Below are 14,776 nucleotides of genomic sequence, written 5' to 3' on the forward strand. Positions count from 1 at the left end.
AAATCCCATAGATCAAAAACAGAGTATCAAGAATTTTGTTCCCAGACACATATGTGCAAAGGTTTAGCTAAATCTTCAGAGTGATTCCACTCCATAGTGGGATAAGACACTTAAGACAGCTAAGCCTTATAGTAGAGAACCATTACTTGCCAAAGACTAAGGGGCAGGCATTGAAAAGGCAAAAAAAAAAAAAAAAAAAAAAAAAAATACTACCTCAATCTTTCATTTTTCATTAAAGCAGCATTTAATTCTAATATGTAAGGCTTCCAGAATGTAATGCAGAATACATATCCACTAGACACACACCAAAAGAAAAAAAAAAAAAAAGGCAAAACCAGCAAGTAAATCATCTCCTAAACCTTTTGGCTATCTTCTGCTCATTTCCAGATATTAATTTGTTTTTTTGTTTTTTTAAATTTGCAAGCTTTTTTTTTTTTAAGATTTTATTTATGCATGAGAGACATAAAGAGAGAGAGGCAGAGACACAGGCAGAGGGAGAAGCAGGCTCCATGCAGGGAGCCTGATGTGGGACTCAATCCCGCGTCTCCAGGATCACACCCTGGGCTGACGGCGGCACTAAACCGCTGAGCCACTGGGGCTGCCCCAGATATTAATTTGAACAAATAAATGGTTGTTATATTCTCTAGATTTTACAAAAAGTAGCCACATCTCATTCCTAATTGGACTATTCCATTTAGGAGAAAGCAGAAGTGGTTTCTGACCTGGATGTTTAGAAATGAGGACAAAAACAGGAATATGCTAATTCCATAATCTCACTTGTTGGCAACAAATAGACAATGGTTCTTACACAGTAATTGAGTTATATTCTCTCAACAAATAGAGGCTCCAATAAGTGAAATAACTTGCTCAAAGTCAAATAGGTATATCTGCCAGCCAAAGGCTCTTCCGACTCAGCACACAGTAGTCCTGCATGGAGGTTGAACTAATCAAGTCACATGAATGAAAGACATGAGAAATCTGAAAAACCGTCCTTGTCCATTACACATTCAGCTTGTTTAAAATATATTTAAATGATAAAAAATATATGCAAGGGGCACCTGGGTGGCTCAGCAGTTGAGCTTCTGCCTTCAGCTCAGGTCATGATCCTGGGGTCCCGGGATCAAGTCCCGCTTCAGACTCCCCACAGGGAGCCTGCTTCTCCCTCTGCCTATATATCTGTCTCTCTCTCCTCTGTGTCTCTCATGAATAGATAAACAAAATCTTAAAAAAAAAAAAAGAAAGAAAAAAAAATCTATGCAAATGGTTGTACTTTAAAAAATTACCCTAGAAGGCAATAATAGGACCAATGGGTAGAAATCATAAGAAATTGTTTTTTCTGTTTAACATTAGGAGGAACTGAATAAAAACATTAAAGCTATTCAAGATTCACAGTAGATAGTGAATGTTCCATCATAAGAAACTTTTAACAAGCTGAATATCCTATGGACAAGGATGACATAGAAAAAAATTACTTCCTGAGATGGGGGCTGAATCATAACTTCCACAGACCCTTGTCTGCAAGGCTTTTATATCCTTCTTCTGGTAAGAGCCACCCTTACAACAGAGCACTGCTGATCATTCATTTGCAATTCTTTCTCCCTTACTCTTTTATTAAGCAAAGTTTTCATACCACAGAATTTTTAACTAGTAGCAAATAAATCTACAACCCAAAACCTTTGGGAAGTAGAAGCATTTTTCCTTTTGTTAAAATTTAGTTTCAAATTATGGAGGGAAATCAAAATGAATTATAAGAGACTTAATATCTTTAAAATCTTCTTAGCATGCTAAAGGATTTATGTAAGGGAATATTCATCTACATAATTTCCCATTACATTTGTTAACCACACTGCATATGCTAATTAATACAGCTCTAAAATACTCCTCTGATACTATATTTTAGTTAGGAATTGATAAAAATGAATACTGGTAAGTCTCAACTCAGTAACAGAAAATACACCTGGGACTAACAAATCTGTCAATAGCTTATCAGTACACCTTTAAGTATTATTAAATTGTAACAAATATATAAAGTATGAAACAGGGCCACATGGCTGGCCCAGTCCATAAAGCATGTGACTCTTGATCTCCGGTCATGAGTTTGAGCCCCATGTTGGGGGGTGAGGGAGAAGAAAAGTATGAAACAAAGCCTTGATTCTAAGTATATATTATGTGGCTACATGTACTCATTTATATACAAGTACACATATGAACAAAATATTTAAAATATACCCAATGGATCAACTTGAAGAGACACAGAAATTCATGATAAAATTATCTTATGATCTCTTCTAAGAAACAAGCATAAATAATAAAACAAACCACAATGAGAAATGAAAGAACATTTATCCTCACTGCCAAGCAAAGACTTTCTTCTAAACACATTACAGCAGCCAACTAAAATTCAAGTGCTATTATCACATCTATTTTCTAGACTGCTCTCAAAGAAAACAAGCAGGTAAAAAGGAATCACTGAAGATTACAGAGAACAGAACATGTTTAGAACTTTAATTCTAGATTAATGCAAAAAGAGGATTTAGGGTCACAAAGGAGGGAAGAACTGGAAGTGAGAAGACCAGTTTAAAAGGCTACTATGAGAGTAGCCCGGGTGGTTCAGCGGTTTACCACCACCTTCGGCCCAGGGCATGATCCTGGAGACCCGGGATCAAGTCCCATGTTGGGATCCCTATGTGGAGCCGCCTTCTCCTTCTGCCTGTGTCTCTGCCTCTCTCTCTGTGTCTCTCATGAATAAATAAATAAAATCCTAAAAAAAAAAAAAAAAAAAAAAGGTTACTATGTTAGTCTAGATAATGTGATATTAGGTAATCCCTATCTATAAATTTTCAGAACAAAGAAGGACTCAAACTAAGGAAATAGTGTGAGAGAGAGTTCCATGAGAGCCATTTTTATTTTTTTTATTTTTATTTTTTTATTTATGATAGTCACACAGAGAGAAAGAGAGAGAAGGGGGGGGCGCAGAGACATAGGCAGAGGGAGAAGCAGGCTCCAAGCACCGGGAGCCCGACGTGGGACTCGATCCCGGGTCTCCAGGATCGCGCCCTGGGGCCAAAGGCAGGCACCAAACCGCTGCGCCACCCAGGGATCCCCATGAGAGCTATTTTTCTACCTCAACCTTTACCCCAGAGCAATTTAAGATAGTCTCTTCCCTGCTCAAGAGATAAGGCCCTTTGGGTCATAAACATCCATGACCTGAGCCCCTTGGAACAAAGAAAAGAGTGCTCATTCAACCAGGAGTTGGCCTAATGGTAGTAAGGATAACAATAATTCCATCATTCATATAGATGGCACTCTACAGTTTGCAAAATACAATTAGTAATTACTATCTGCGTGTGGAAGGAAAGCCAACTTCTGGGGAAATTGGGGGTTATTAGTGTATGTCACTGATTGATGTGTTCATTTATTCAATAAAAAATGTATACATATTTCACACCACTGGGTAGAGTCATCAACTAGAAGGGTTGAGCCTAACAGAGGCTAGAGGTGTGAGGGGAAGGTAGGAGAGTCACAGTCTTTCAAGTGCAGGCTCTGCTTCTTGTGTCACCATCTAATTCTTACAGTCTAACATCCTCTGGAAATGGCCACAGAGCACCTAGTAAAAGAGATCACCACATCAGGTTCACCTTGTCTAGGGCAAGGTCCAAAGAAACTGAAAGCTCTGTTATACTTGGACAATGACCTTGTAATATCTTCTGTTATCATGATTGCTCAAGTTATGGCCTTTTGTATAACCTGGACACTTTGTTTTATAGACACGTTTACCCTTGAAATTCAGAAAAAGTATTTAAAGCCAATCAAAAGTAACAGAAATATGTTCATTTGGAAATGTACATATAAAATTAATTGCACTTGTGAAGACATCCCAAAAAGTAATAGAAGTAATAGTATTTATAAGACATTTGGACAGCATTTTACAAGTCAAAGTGCAGAGGTCAGTATCCTCACTGCTTTGAAAAGTATAAGATCTTACAAAGAACTGTATTTTCAATTCAAGAATTTAAATTGAAAGTTCTCCTGAGCAAATAGCAGGTACTCATTACTAAACTATATTCTCTGGTCCACATTAGTGAGGTAATTCAGGGTAGCTTAGTAAAAAACTAGGCTATAATATCTGAGATTTAATTCTCATAAAGATTTTCTAAAGTCTTTTTTTCCTATTTCCTGTCAGTCTTCTTGGGAATATAACTCGGAAAAAATTTTGAGAGCATGTAGTATAGAAAGGTGCCTGTTCTGACTTCTCAAACATGGTTCATTCATACTATATCTGAACCCCTAAAATACAGTTTCTACATTTGAAATTGGCTAACAAAGCACGGCAATAATATACTTCGATCATCTTCCCTGGGTATGCCATTTAACTTCCAGCATTTGTAACTAATTTTTTTTTTTTTTGGAAAATTTTTAAGTAACCTCTACATACAATGTGGGGCTTGACCTCACAAAAGTCACATGCTCCACCAACTGAGCCAGCCAGGCACAACGTGCAGCTTTAATAATTCTGATTACTGGGGCACCAGAGTGGCTTAGTGGTTGAGTGTTTGCCTTTGGCTCAGATCGTGACCCTGGGGTCCTGGGATGGAGACCCCCATCAGGTTCCCAGTGGGGAGCCTACTTCCCTCTCTGTCTCTGCCTCTCTGTCTCTCATGAATAAATAAAATCTTTAAAAAATAATAATAGTAATAATTCTTACTGTTTCACAGAAAGCCAAACTATTATTTTGATCTGCACTTTTAAATATTACTCCTTTTTTCTTTGTAATTCAATCTGTAAAGATTTAGGACAAATCATTATTTATATTGAACTAAAACACAAGAATACATTAGTAACAACAAAAAAAATCCACACACAAACATTTATACATGCATATACATACACACCTTGTATTTTACTCAACTCATTGAATACATTTATTTTTAAAATTCATATTCTGAAGAGAGTAAAACAAATACATAAAGGTAAAATGGAATAATTATGTTATGTACTTCAAACTAACTTTAGTGGGAAATCATTAAATAGTTCATAAGTACTTCATATCAACTGAACTCAAGTTACTGCAGCTTTACTTAACAAGTGTACCTGCTATTACATTTTGCAAGCATACCAAGAGACTCTCAATTTTATCAACATAAGTCTACCATAGCTAGCTAATAACATTCAGAATTTCAATTAAATATTCTGGTGCCAGGGCTTAGAAATGCAAATTAAAATACTCCAGAGATGCATATTATAATCACTACAAGTTTTCTAAATATTTATGCAACCTCTTAACTTTCTCAATATGTATTTCTAGATTCTAATTCTTCATTAAATAAAATGTCCAAAACTTTTTGGAAGACAATTTTGGTTTTAGTTTATTGTTGTTTTTAACAACTGCCAGATGCATACAGTTTACTCTCATAACCAACTTTATTTTTTTTTGTATATTCTTTTAAAGATTTTATTCATTCATCCATGAGAGACACAAAGAGAGAGGCAAGAGACAGAGGCAGAGGGAGAAAAGCAGGCTCCATGCAGGGAGCCGGATGTGGGACTTGATTCCAGCACGGTGGGATCATGCCGTGAGCAAAAGGCAGACACCCTACTGCTGAGCTACCCAGGCGTCCCTCATAACCAACTTTATAGCAGCCTTTAGCTCTTCTTTTGGTAGATGATATAATGTTCAACTTCACTGAAAATCATTTTGCTTAAAACAAAAGGAGAGGAAATTGTAAACATTAAGAATATAGCAGGGGAAAAAATAAATAAAAAATAATTGTACCAAAGTATAATTAACCAAAGCTCTTCTTACCCAAAGGCTTTGGCTAATACTATTCTTTCAAAATAAAATATTGCACAGGTATTAGCCTGAGGATAACGTACTTGGAGGTTTTTTGGTTTTGTTCTGTTTTGGTTTTTGTCAACCAGACCTCAACTCTTGTCTTTTTTTTCCCCCCCAATTTCTGAAACAAATTGGTCTATGGAAGATAAACATGCTATCTCAATTGCAGAGAAACTTCACAGTCTTAAAAAATTAAAAGATACCCATGTTCATGGCAACACATTCACTATAGCCAAAAGATGGAAGCAACCCGGATATCCGTTGATGAATGCATGGATAAAGAAAATGTGGTTATGAGGGGGCCTGGCTGGCTCAGTCAGAGCATGGGACTCTTGATTACAGTCTTAAGTTGAAGCCCCATGTTGGATGGAGAGATTACTTAAAAAAATAAAAATATTTTTTTAGATGTAGTTCTATACACAAAATGGAATGTTATTCAACCTTAAAAAGGAAGGAAACTCTAACATATCCTGTAAACATGGATTAACCTTGAGAATACTATGCTAAGTAAATATGCTAAACACAGAAGGACAAATACTATAGGACTTAACCTATATGTAGCACCTACAGTCAAATTCATGGAGACAGGAAGTAGAATGGTGATTACCAGGATCTGGGGAAGAGTGGAGAGGGTATTGTAGCTTAATAGGTAGAGTTTCAGTCTTGTAAGATGTAAAGAGTTCTAAAGACTTTACACAGCAACATAAATGTACTTAAACTACTGAATGATATACTTAAAAATGGTTAAGATAGTAAATTTTACATTATGTGTATTTTACCACAACTAAAAGAAAGGGTTCCAATTCCAGGGATGGTGGAGTAGCTTATATCAGACTAACCTTCCTACATAAAACCATTAGGAATTCTAGAAAAAAAATATTAATTAACTATTTAAAGGCACTGGAGAGCAAAGTTAGAGAAAATCCACCCTTGATAGAAGGGACTATTGCTGGTATAAATGTTTATTTAACTTTCCCCAGAAGCTCTCAACAGTCCTAGATGCACAAGGCAGTTCAAACTTAGACTGAACATCTGTTGCTTTTTTTAACCTAAGATGTCAGAAAACAGAGTTAGGAACTACCAAAGCAGCTGAAAATAAAGGCAGGAAATACAAAAAAAGATGGAGCCAAAACACCCGGATTACAAACTTTCAAACCCATTGCTGACTCTGCCCTACACATGTATGGAGGTAAGACTGCAAGGAGACCAGTTCAGAACAACAGCTAGAAAACTAAAAGAGCTGTGCAGATACTTTGATTGCTGTCCAACACGGAGAGCCAGAGTCTGGAGCTGGAGTCTTGTCCACTTAGAGGTGTTAACTATGGACTTCCCATTGAAATTGTGTAAGGGAACCAGATGACTTAAGCCAATGTCCCAGGATTGAAGGATTCACCTTAGACTAAGGACAAAAATCCAAGCAGACCTGCCTGAAAATTATCTCGAAAACCAAGTACCCTCAAGGTGAACAGTCAAAAATTAAGCTGCATACTAGACCAAAAATCAACACTTTTCAGAGGAATGTAACAGAAACTAGAATGTCTAGAAAGTAGCATCCACATTGTTCAGGATACACTCAAAAACAGGAAGACCTGAGAAGAAACAAACAAACAAAAATAACTCATACTTAAGAGAAAAATCAATGGAGAGAAACCAACTCCAAGATGGCCTAGATTTTGGACTTTGCATACAGAGACTTTAAAGCAACTATATTAAATATGTTCAAGAAATTAAAGATAAAGATGGCCATAATAAATGACAAATGGAGAAATCTCAGCAGAGAGCCAAATAGAAATTCTAGACAGAAGATATACAATATTTTGAACTTAGAAAATTACCTGGATACACTTAACTACAGATTTAAAATGACAGAAAAACAGTCAGTGAACTTGATAAATAAGAAGTATCCTATCTAGAGAACAGAAAGTAAAAACAATTAGTAAATTAAATGTCATCAAAATTAAAAATTTCTGCTCAATGATAACATTGAAAAAATAAAATTCTGGAAATTCTACTTAAATATTTTAATCCCATCTACTCAACTAAAACATAGATGTATTTATTCAGTCATCGTAAAAATTCCTAATGCTACACACAGACAAGAAGGATATATAAATTTGTTAGAGATTACAATTTTCCCATTAGAACATAATGAATTGTTTTACATGGTAATTACATGCTCTCATTTAATCCTTACCTTCTTTCAGAGCTTTGTCCATATTATGAGAAATTACTACCCTTCTAGACTGAACTGACTCATGTGAGTTTCCATACACAGGACTCTGAAATGTAAAAAAAAAAAAAAAAATTAAAAAAAAAAAGGAAGAAAAAAAAGATACAGATTACTGAATGAATAAATCATATATTAAAACAAAATCAAAGCATGAAATACCATTTAAATAAGCATTAAGATTTTGCTTAATAGATTATAAAGTTCTTCTGGAAAAATAAATGCTTGAGGTTGGTTAAGAAATTTTCAAAAAAGAAGAAGGGAAGGACTTTCCCTACCAGATATCAAAACATGATGCCAGAATAGGAATAAACTCATCGACAGAATGATAAGAAGTACAAAAACAAATGCATCTACATATGAGAATTAAGAATATAAGAAAATCTGACTATTGAATAAATGGTGTTGGAATAACTTGTTCATGTCTAAAAAAAGGTTAGAGTTCTGCCTCCTATTTAATACATAAATAATTCCAAATTGATAAAGAGCAAGTTATTTTTTTGGACTAAAAAAAGTGTTCAAAGGAAATAAGGGAGAAACTGTGTATAATCTTGGAATGGAGAAGGCGTCCCTAAAAGAAGACACCAAATTCAAAAGTTTTAAAGAAAAAAAACAAATATGACTATATAAAATAGAAAACTGTCTGGCAAAAGATACCAAGAAATATAAATGATAGAGTAGGAGATAATATCTGCAACATATATAACAAAGGACTATTACTTAACATATACAGAGCTCCTCAGAAAAGTAACTAAAAGCCATTAGAAAAGATACTAAAAGGGCAATCATAAAAGATAAAAAAAAAATACCAATAAATATATGAAAAAATATGCAACCTCCACTTTAGTTGGAGATATATACCAATTAGAGCAATGAGGTATCATCAAACAGCCAAACCAGGGGAAAAGATGCATACGTCTAATATTGGCAAAGATACATAGAAAAATGCTCATTTTCATACATCCTTGGGGGAAATGTCTACTTCTATGAGCTACAATTTCATTTAGCAATTCTACTCCTAGGAATCCAACCAAATGGAAATACTTGCACATATACCAAAAACTATATATACAAAGAATCTGACTGCTCTATTGACTTTAAGGGCAAAAAAATAGAAAAAAACCCAAATATCAATAGTCAGAATTCAATTATGGTACAGCCATATTTTAGAATAATAATATAGCCATGAAAAACAATGAATTAGCTGAAATGATACAGAAAAGATTAGCATGGCCCCTGTACAAGAATGACTGGCAAATCTGTAAAGCATTCTATTAAAAAAAAAAAGAATTAGGAATGCATGTACCTTCATGGAAAGTCTTCCATGATGGGAAATGCTTGGGAGCATATACATCAAACTTTTAAAAGTAGTTTCCTCTAGGGAGAGGCATAAGATTTTAATGTAAGCTTGAAAATTTTTCACTGTACAAAGAAACTACGTAGCCAAAAAAGGGGGAGAGGGGTAACAATGTAAAGAATTAAATTCCTACTATCTGGCTAGTAAGACTTTATTAAAGAGGAAATTTTTTTTAACTGGTCACATATCAAAGTGATCGAAAACATGTATATGTGATTAGGACCACTTACTGGTTTTGGAGGATTAAAAAAAAGTTTAGTAAAATGCAAAATACTTCTCTATGCATGGGAAATATTACAAGTGCTTGACGAGCATCACCACATCACCAAGAAGATCCCAAGGAGATCCAAGTGGCTAAGAGCAACTATCAAGCTCAACCAACAAACAAGCGTGAGGAAACCACTTTGTTCTCAAGGCAGGCCACCCCAACACGACTACAATCAACACCATGGCCCTAGGCCACTCAACCTGAAAGTAGAGAACTTCTAGTCCTTGGCTTAATTTCACACTATCTGGGGTCAAGTGCCAAGAGTGTCATCCATTTTTGTTGTTATTAAAACAAAGAGCCACAGTTTTAAGATTCCTTAGTGGCACTATTTTAAAAGCCTTAAGATGTATGTGTTGCACTCATGAGGGGGGCCTAGGTGGCTCAGTCAGGTGAGTGTCTGACTTCTGGTTTTGCCTCAGGTCCTGCTGTCTAGGTCAAGAGATGAGGCTATGTGCTCAGTGGCGAGGCTGCTTTTCTTCTTCTTGCTCTGCCTCTCCCTCTGCTCTCACTTTCTCCCTTCCTCCCTCCTTCCCTCTCTGAAATAATAAAAAAAAAAAAAACCTTAAAAAAAATATGCATGTGTTACACTGATGAAAGAAGAATCGTTTTGTGCTACAAATTTACATAACATTCAATACTCCAAGAAATTTAAAACAACAAAACCTTAAATAATTTTATAAACAGAAGCCATTATTGTACAAAAGAAATATATTCACTTAAAACTATTTTTTAGTCTCTCAGTAGCTTGCTATAAAATTAAATGTAAGTATACTTTATTGTAATTTTTAAATTTATTTCAGTTTGTGGGAAAAAATGAGGAAACAAAAGGAATTTTTATATTCTAGCAATTCTTAAAACATCAGACAGATATTTAAGAACTTACACATTTCTTGGGACAGCGTTTTTGAGTTAACACTTTTAGAGCACTATTCTAATAAATCATTTTAATCCTAATTTCTCAAACCTTTGGCTTCCCAAGTATAGGTGTGGTAGTTTTAGTACATAATACTAGTTGGATGATAAAACCAAAGCCAAGCTTATTTCAGACGTTCCTAAATCTGGGTTTTGTTTTTTCTAAATCTAGGTTCTTAAAACAGAAGCGATCTTTAAGAGCTGGGAGAGAAGCAGGTATGAACATGAGTGAGGCAGCACACACATATTTAAGCATATTCTGTGCTATGTGTCTAGCTTTACAAATTCCTCCAAAACTTAATTTTTTTTCTTTCTTCCCTTTACTCTCTTTTGTCCGTAATTATGGCTTTACTACTTCCTGCCATCTGTCCACATACTCTTCTCTCTCTGCTTCATACTTAGATGTAATACGTATATAAAGATGTTGGTCACTACTGACTGTAATCTGAGAAAGTCCTTTACTTTCTTTAATTTAAAAAGCTTATGAGAATAATGTTCTCTACTTTGTCTCTTTGGGTAAAAGCTCTATTATTTTTTCAATCTATTTTTTCCAATCTGGGATTCTGGATTTCCCCACACCCCATCCTCCAGGGGTCACTGCCCCTTACTGGAAAGAAAAAATTTCTTCATCCCTATGCCATCCTGCAGCCTGATGGAGAATCTCTAAGTAAGAGGAACAAGAAGATTTAAAAACAAAACAAAAAAGCCATCATGGACTCAAAATAACTGGGGAACCATGCATGAAAATTCTTTAAGTATTTAATATTTATGGAGCCAGAATCTCATCTTTATATTACTACACAAGTGAGTCACACTATCACATATACTCTCTTTTAGATCACAAAGATGGAATTTACTCATCCTTATCCCAAGGTGGAAAAAAGAAAGGAAGCCAATAAAAGACAGAAAGGGAAGGGGAAGAGAGAAAGCTAGCTAGCTGCAACAAACACAAAATTTGAATAAATTCCTGTGGCTCAGAGGACAGTTGAGCCAAAATTGTCTTCGTTTCCCTTCTATTTATAGGTCTGAAAAAACAAACTCCACATGACAGAGACGTTCCCCAAAAGACTTATTAAGGCAAATCCTAACTTGCCCTATCTGCTCTGGCACAGGCCTTCTTCCTCAAGGAAAGCCTACCTCTTCCTAACAGCCACTTGCCTAAAATGCCAATATTAGGAAAAAGAAAATTTAAAACATCTATGCATTTCCCACTGTAACAAAGGGTAAGTACTAGAAATCTTCAGTAAGATTTTAAATCCAGAAATTAGGACTTTGAATGTAGTCTGACCACTCAATTCTCATTAAAGTCTTCTGTATCCCTATGACACTACCAACTCATAAAAGCTTTTGGTTAACCAGTATCCCTGTCATGTTAAAAAAAAAAAAAGGGAAAAAATATACCTTATTTTTAGTTTAAAACCAACTGGAGATCATTTTTAATCACTTGGTGAGTTCTATGGAGAGAAAAATGAGGTCCCAACATAATTGCTCATTTTGAAAATGTTTTCCAAAGACAGGGAAAAACCAGAAAGCTTTTCTCTAGTATATGTAACTAAATCTTTAAGCATCAAGGAGCAGATACCATATCAATAAACCCTTTGTTGAGTACATATTGGCTTTTTGTTCACTTCTGAATATCAGCTTTTGGTCTATAGCCAAAATACACTCAAATTGTCTTTGTGTCAGAGCTACAAGACACACCCTCTCCTGAGGAAGCAACATCCAGAGAGGATGCATGCATGTGGAGAGACCTAGGTACTCTGACATCATTAGCAACTAAACAACCAGAAACCACCTGGAATCCAGCCAAGACGTGTACCTCACTGTCTGTTGTTTATAAGCACAACACTGCTTACTGTGTTGCTTCCCGTGGGAGCACAAATGAGGCCAGGCCTTGCCAGCCCATGACTCGGAAATGCTTTCATGCCCACTACCTGGGCTGCTCAAATAAACAAGGGCCACCCTCCTTGTTTTTTAGTATATGTTTATACAGTGGGGGGAAAAATTAATGTATTTTGGTCTATTTTAAAAAGAAAAACAGTTGCACAGAAAGAGTAATGGGTAGAATTTCTTACTTCTAAAAGTCCTGAAATAGTGACTTATCTTAGGAGGACAAACACAGATCCCTGCTCATTACCATACCATTAACCACATGGAACAGTAACATGGCTGAGACTTCCCAAGTATTCTCAGCATCTGACAACCACTGGGATCCCATAACTGATATTCTCACTCTCAAACTATGTTATTCTCAAAACCATGGCTCCTTTCAAGCCATTTTCTGCCTCAGCCTCAAGAGGCAGTAATTTCTCCAAATTTCCAAAGAAATGCAGGTACCAGACAGAGCCTTCCTCAGAAGATAAGGGAGTAAAAAACTTAAAAATCCATCTCATTTGGCTAAGATGCTGACAAAAGATCATGGCATGAACAATAAAATTTGTGCCTAACAGCGATGCTGATGTCCATCCAACAGTGCTTTTTACTAATGGTAGATCTCTGACCCAGCCACTTCTCTCTCTTGCTTAAGCAGACTTTTTTTTTTTTTAAGATTTTATTTATTTATTCATGAGAGACACAGAGATAGAGATAGAGATAGAGAGAGAGGGGATCCCTGGGTGGTGCAGCGGTTTGGCGCCTGCCTTTGGCCCAGGGCGCGATCCTGGAGACCCGGGATCGAATCCCACGTCGGGCTCCTGGTGCACGGAGCCCTTCTCCCTCTGCCTGTGTCTCTACCTCTCTCTCTCTCTCTGTGTGACTATCATAAATAAATTTTTAAAAAAACAATTTAAAAAAAAAGAGAGAGAGAGAGAGAGAGAGAGAGAGAGAGGCAGAGACACAGGCAGAGGGAGAAGTTGGCTCCCCATGGAGAGCCCTTTGCAGGACTCGATCCCAGGACCCCTGGATCATGACCTGAGCCAAAGGCAGACACTCAACCACTGAGCCACCCAGGTGCCCCTAAGTGGGCTTTCAATACCTCAGAAGATTACATAACTAATATCAGAGGTCCATAATGAAAAAAGACAACAGGAGCCTGGTAAGGAATATAATTAAGGGGGTTACCAGTGCTGTGCTGTGACGTATTCCAATTCTTTTCAACAACAACACAAAAAAAACGGAAATCAAAATTTTCTGATCTTATCTCCAAGTAATTCAATCTTATTCCAAACACTGTGGGCTTACACTGTTTCGACCAAACCATGAGCCACATGCGGACCATGGGTCTCTGCTCTGTAATCGCTGGCTCACAGAAAGCACTTAGCAGAGTGCCTGGCACCTAGGAGCCAAAGTAGAGCTATTATCACTAATAAAACTAAAAATGTTACCAACTTTCAACAAATTGAAGCTAATCAGTGGGTTGGTTGCATGGCTGGTTGGTTATTTTTTGAAGGGAAAGATAGAGCAGAAATGAAAGCAAGAAAGAAAGGCTGAAAAGCTAAGTAACCAGAAAATAATATACAACATAATAAAATATATTGTTCTTGAAATATTTTTGCCTTTGAGGCTCTATTTGCCAGGGAGGAAAGTGTACATCTCCTGGAGATGTTCTACTGTGTATGTGCCTTTACACTCTCTATTACCAGTGAAGGATTTGAGTATTCAAACAAAACCGGGTCTGATCAGAAGCCAGTTTCCTGGATTGGGCTTTGTTGTGTTTAATTATTAACTAAAAAAGTCTCATTTTCTTTATTGATAAAAGAAAATTGTTAAACACATATTCTTCCTAGGTTATCATTCAGGGAGAGTGTACTGATAGAAAGTGGTGGTATTTGTGTCTTTTCCCCCTCTTAATAAAGTATAATTTCTATTTCAGATATAAGGGGGGAAAAAAGCATCCTTGAAATTCAAACCTACAAATGTTCTCACTGTTTTTCTAGATCCCAAACATACTTTCATTTCTTTTTTAAGTGCCATTTCCAATAATATAAAGAGCAGAGACATGCATTGGAGATATAAAGAATTAAGTCAACCTATAACAACATTAATCCAGAGATAATCATTAATGATGTGCTGGTGTATTTTCACTTAGTGGGTGACTCCCAAACTTCATATGTAACATTGGGCAACTTACTTTTCTGTACCTCAATTTCTTCATCTCTAAAATAAAGATAACAAGAGTACTCTTTGGGTTGATGAGAGCATTAAACGAGTTAATACACACATGAAGCACAACAGTGCCTG

The 14,776-nt window shown here is 36.1% G+C and overlaps 1 protein-coding gene and 1 non-coding gene across 2 annotated transcripts in view; one reads left to right on the forward strand and one right to left on the reverse strand.

Moving 5' to 3' along the window:
* The window catches only part of SNX25 (sorting nexin 25), a 132,059-nt gene that overhangs the window by 97,122 nt on the left and 20,161 nt on the right, over nt 1-14,776 (reverse strand). Inside the window, exon 2 of the mRNA XM_072763713.1 lies at nt 8,028-8,112. Coding sequence (XP_072619814.1) covers nt 8,028-8,112 — 85 coding nt within the window. The remainder of the gene's footprint in view (nt 1-8,027; nt 8,113-14,776) is intronic.
* On the forward strand, nt 9,225-9,336 carry LOC112934798 (U6 spliceosomal RNA). The gene has a single exon (XR_003238055.1). It is a non-coding gene; the product is annotated as a U6 spliceosomal RNA (small nuclear RNA).

This window comes from Vulpes vulpes, chromosome 7 (assembly GCF_048418805.1).
Source record: "Vulpes vulpes isolate BD-2025 chromosome 7, VulVul3, whole genome shotgun sequence".
Classification (NCBI taxonomy): domain Eukaryota; kingdom Metazoa; phylum Chordata; class Mammalia; order Carnivora; family Canidae; genus Vulpes; species Vulpes vulpes.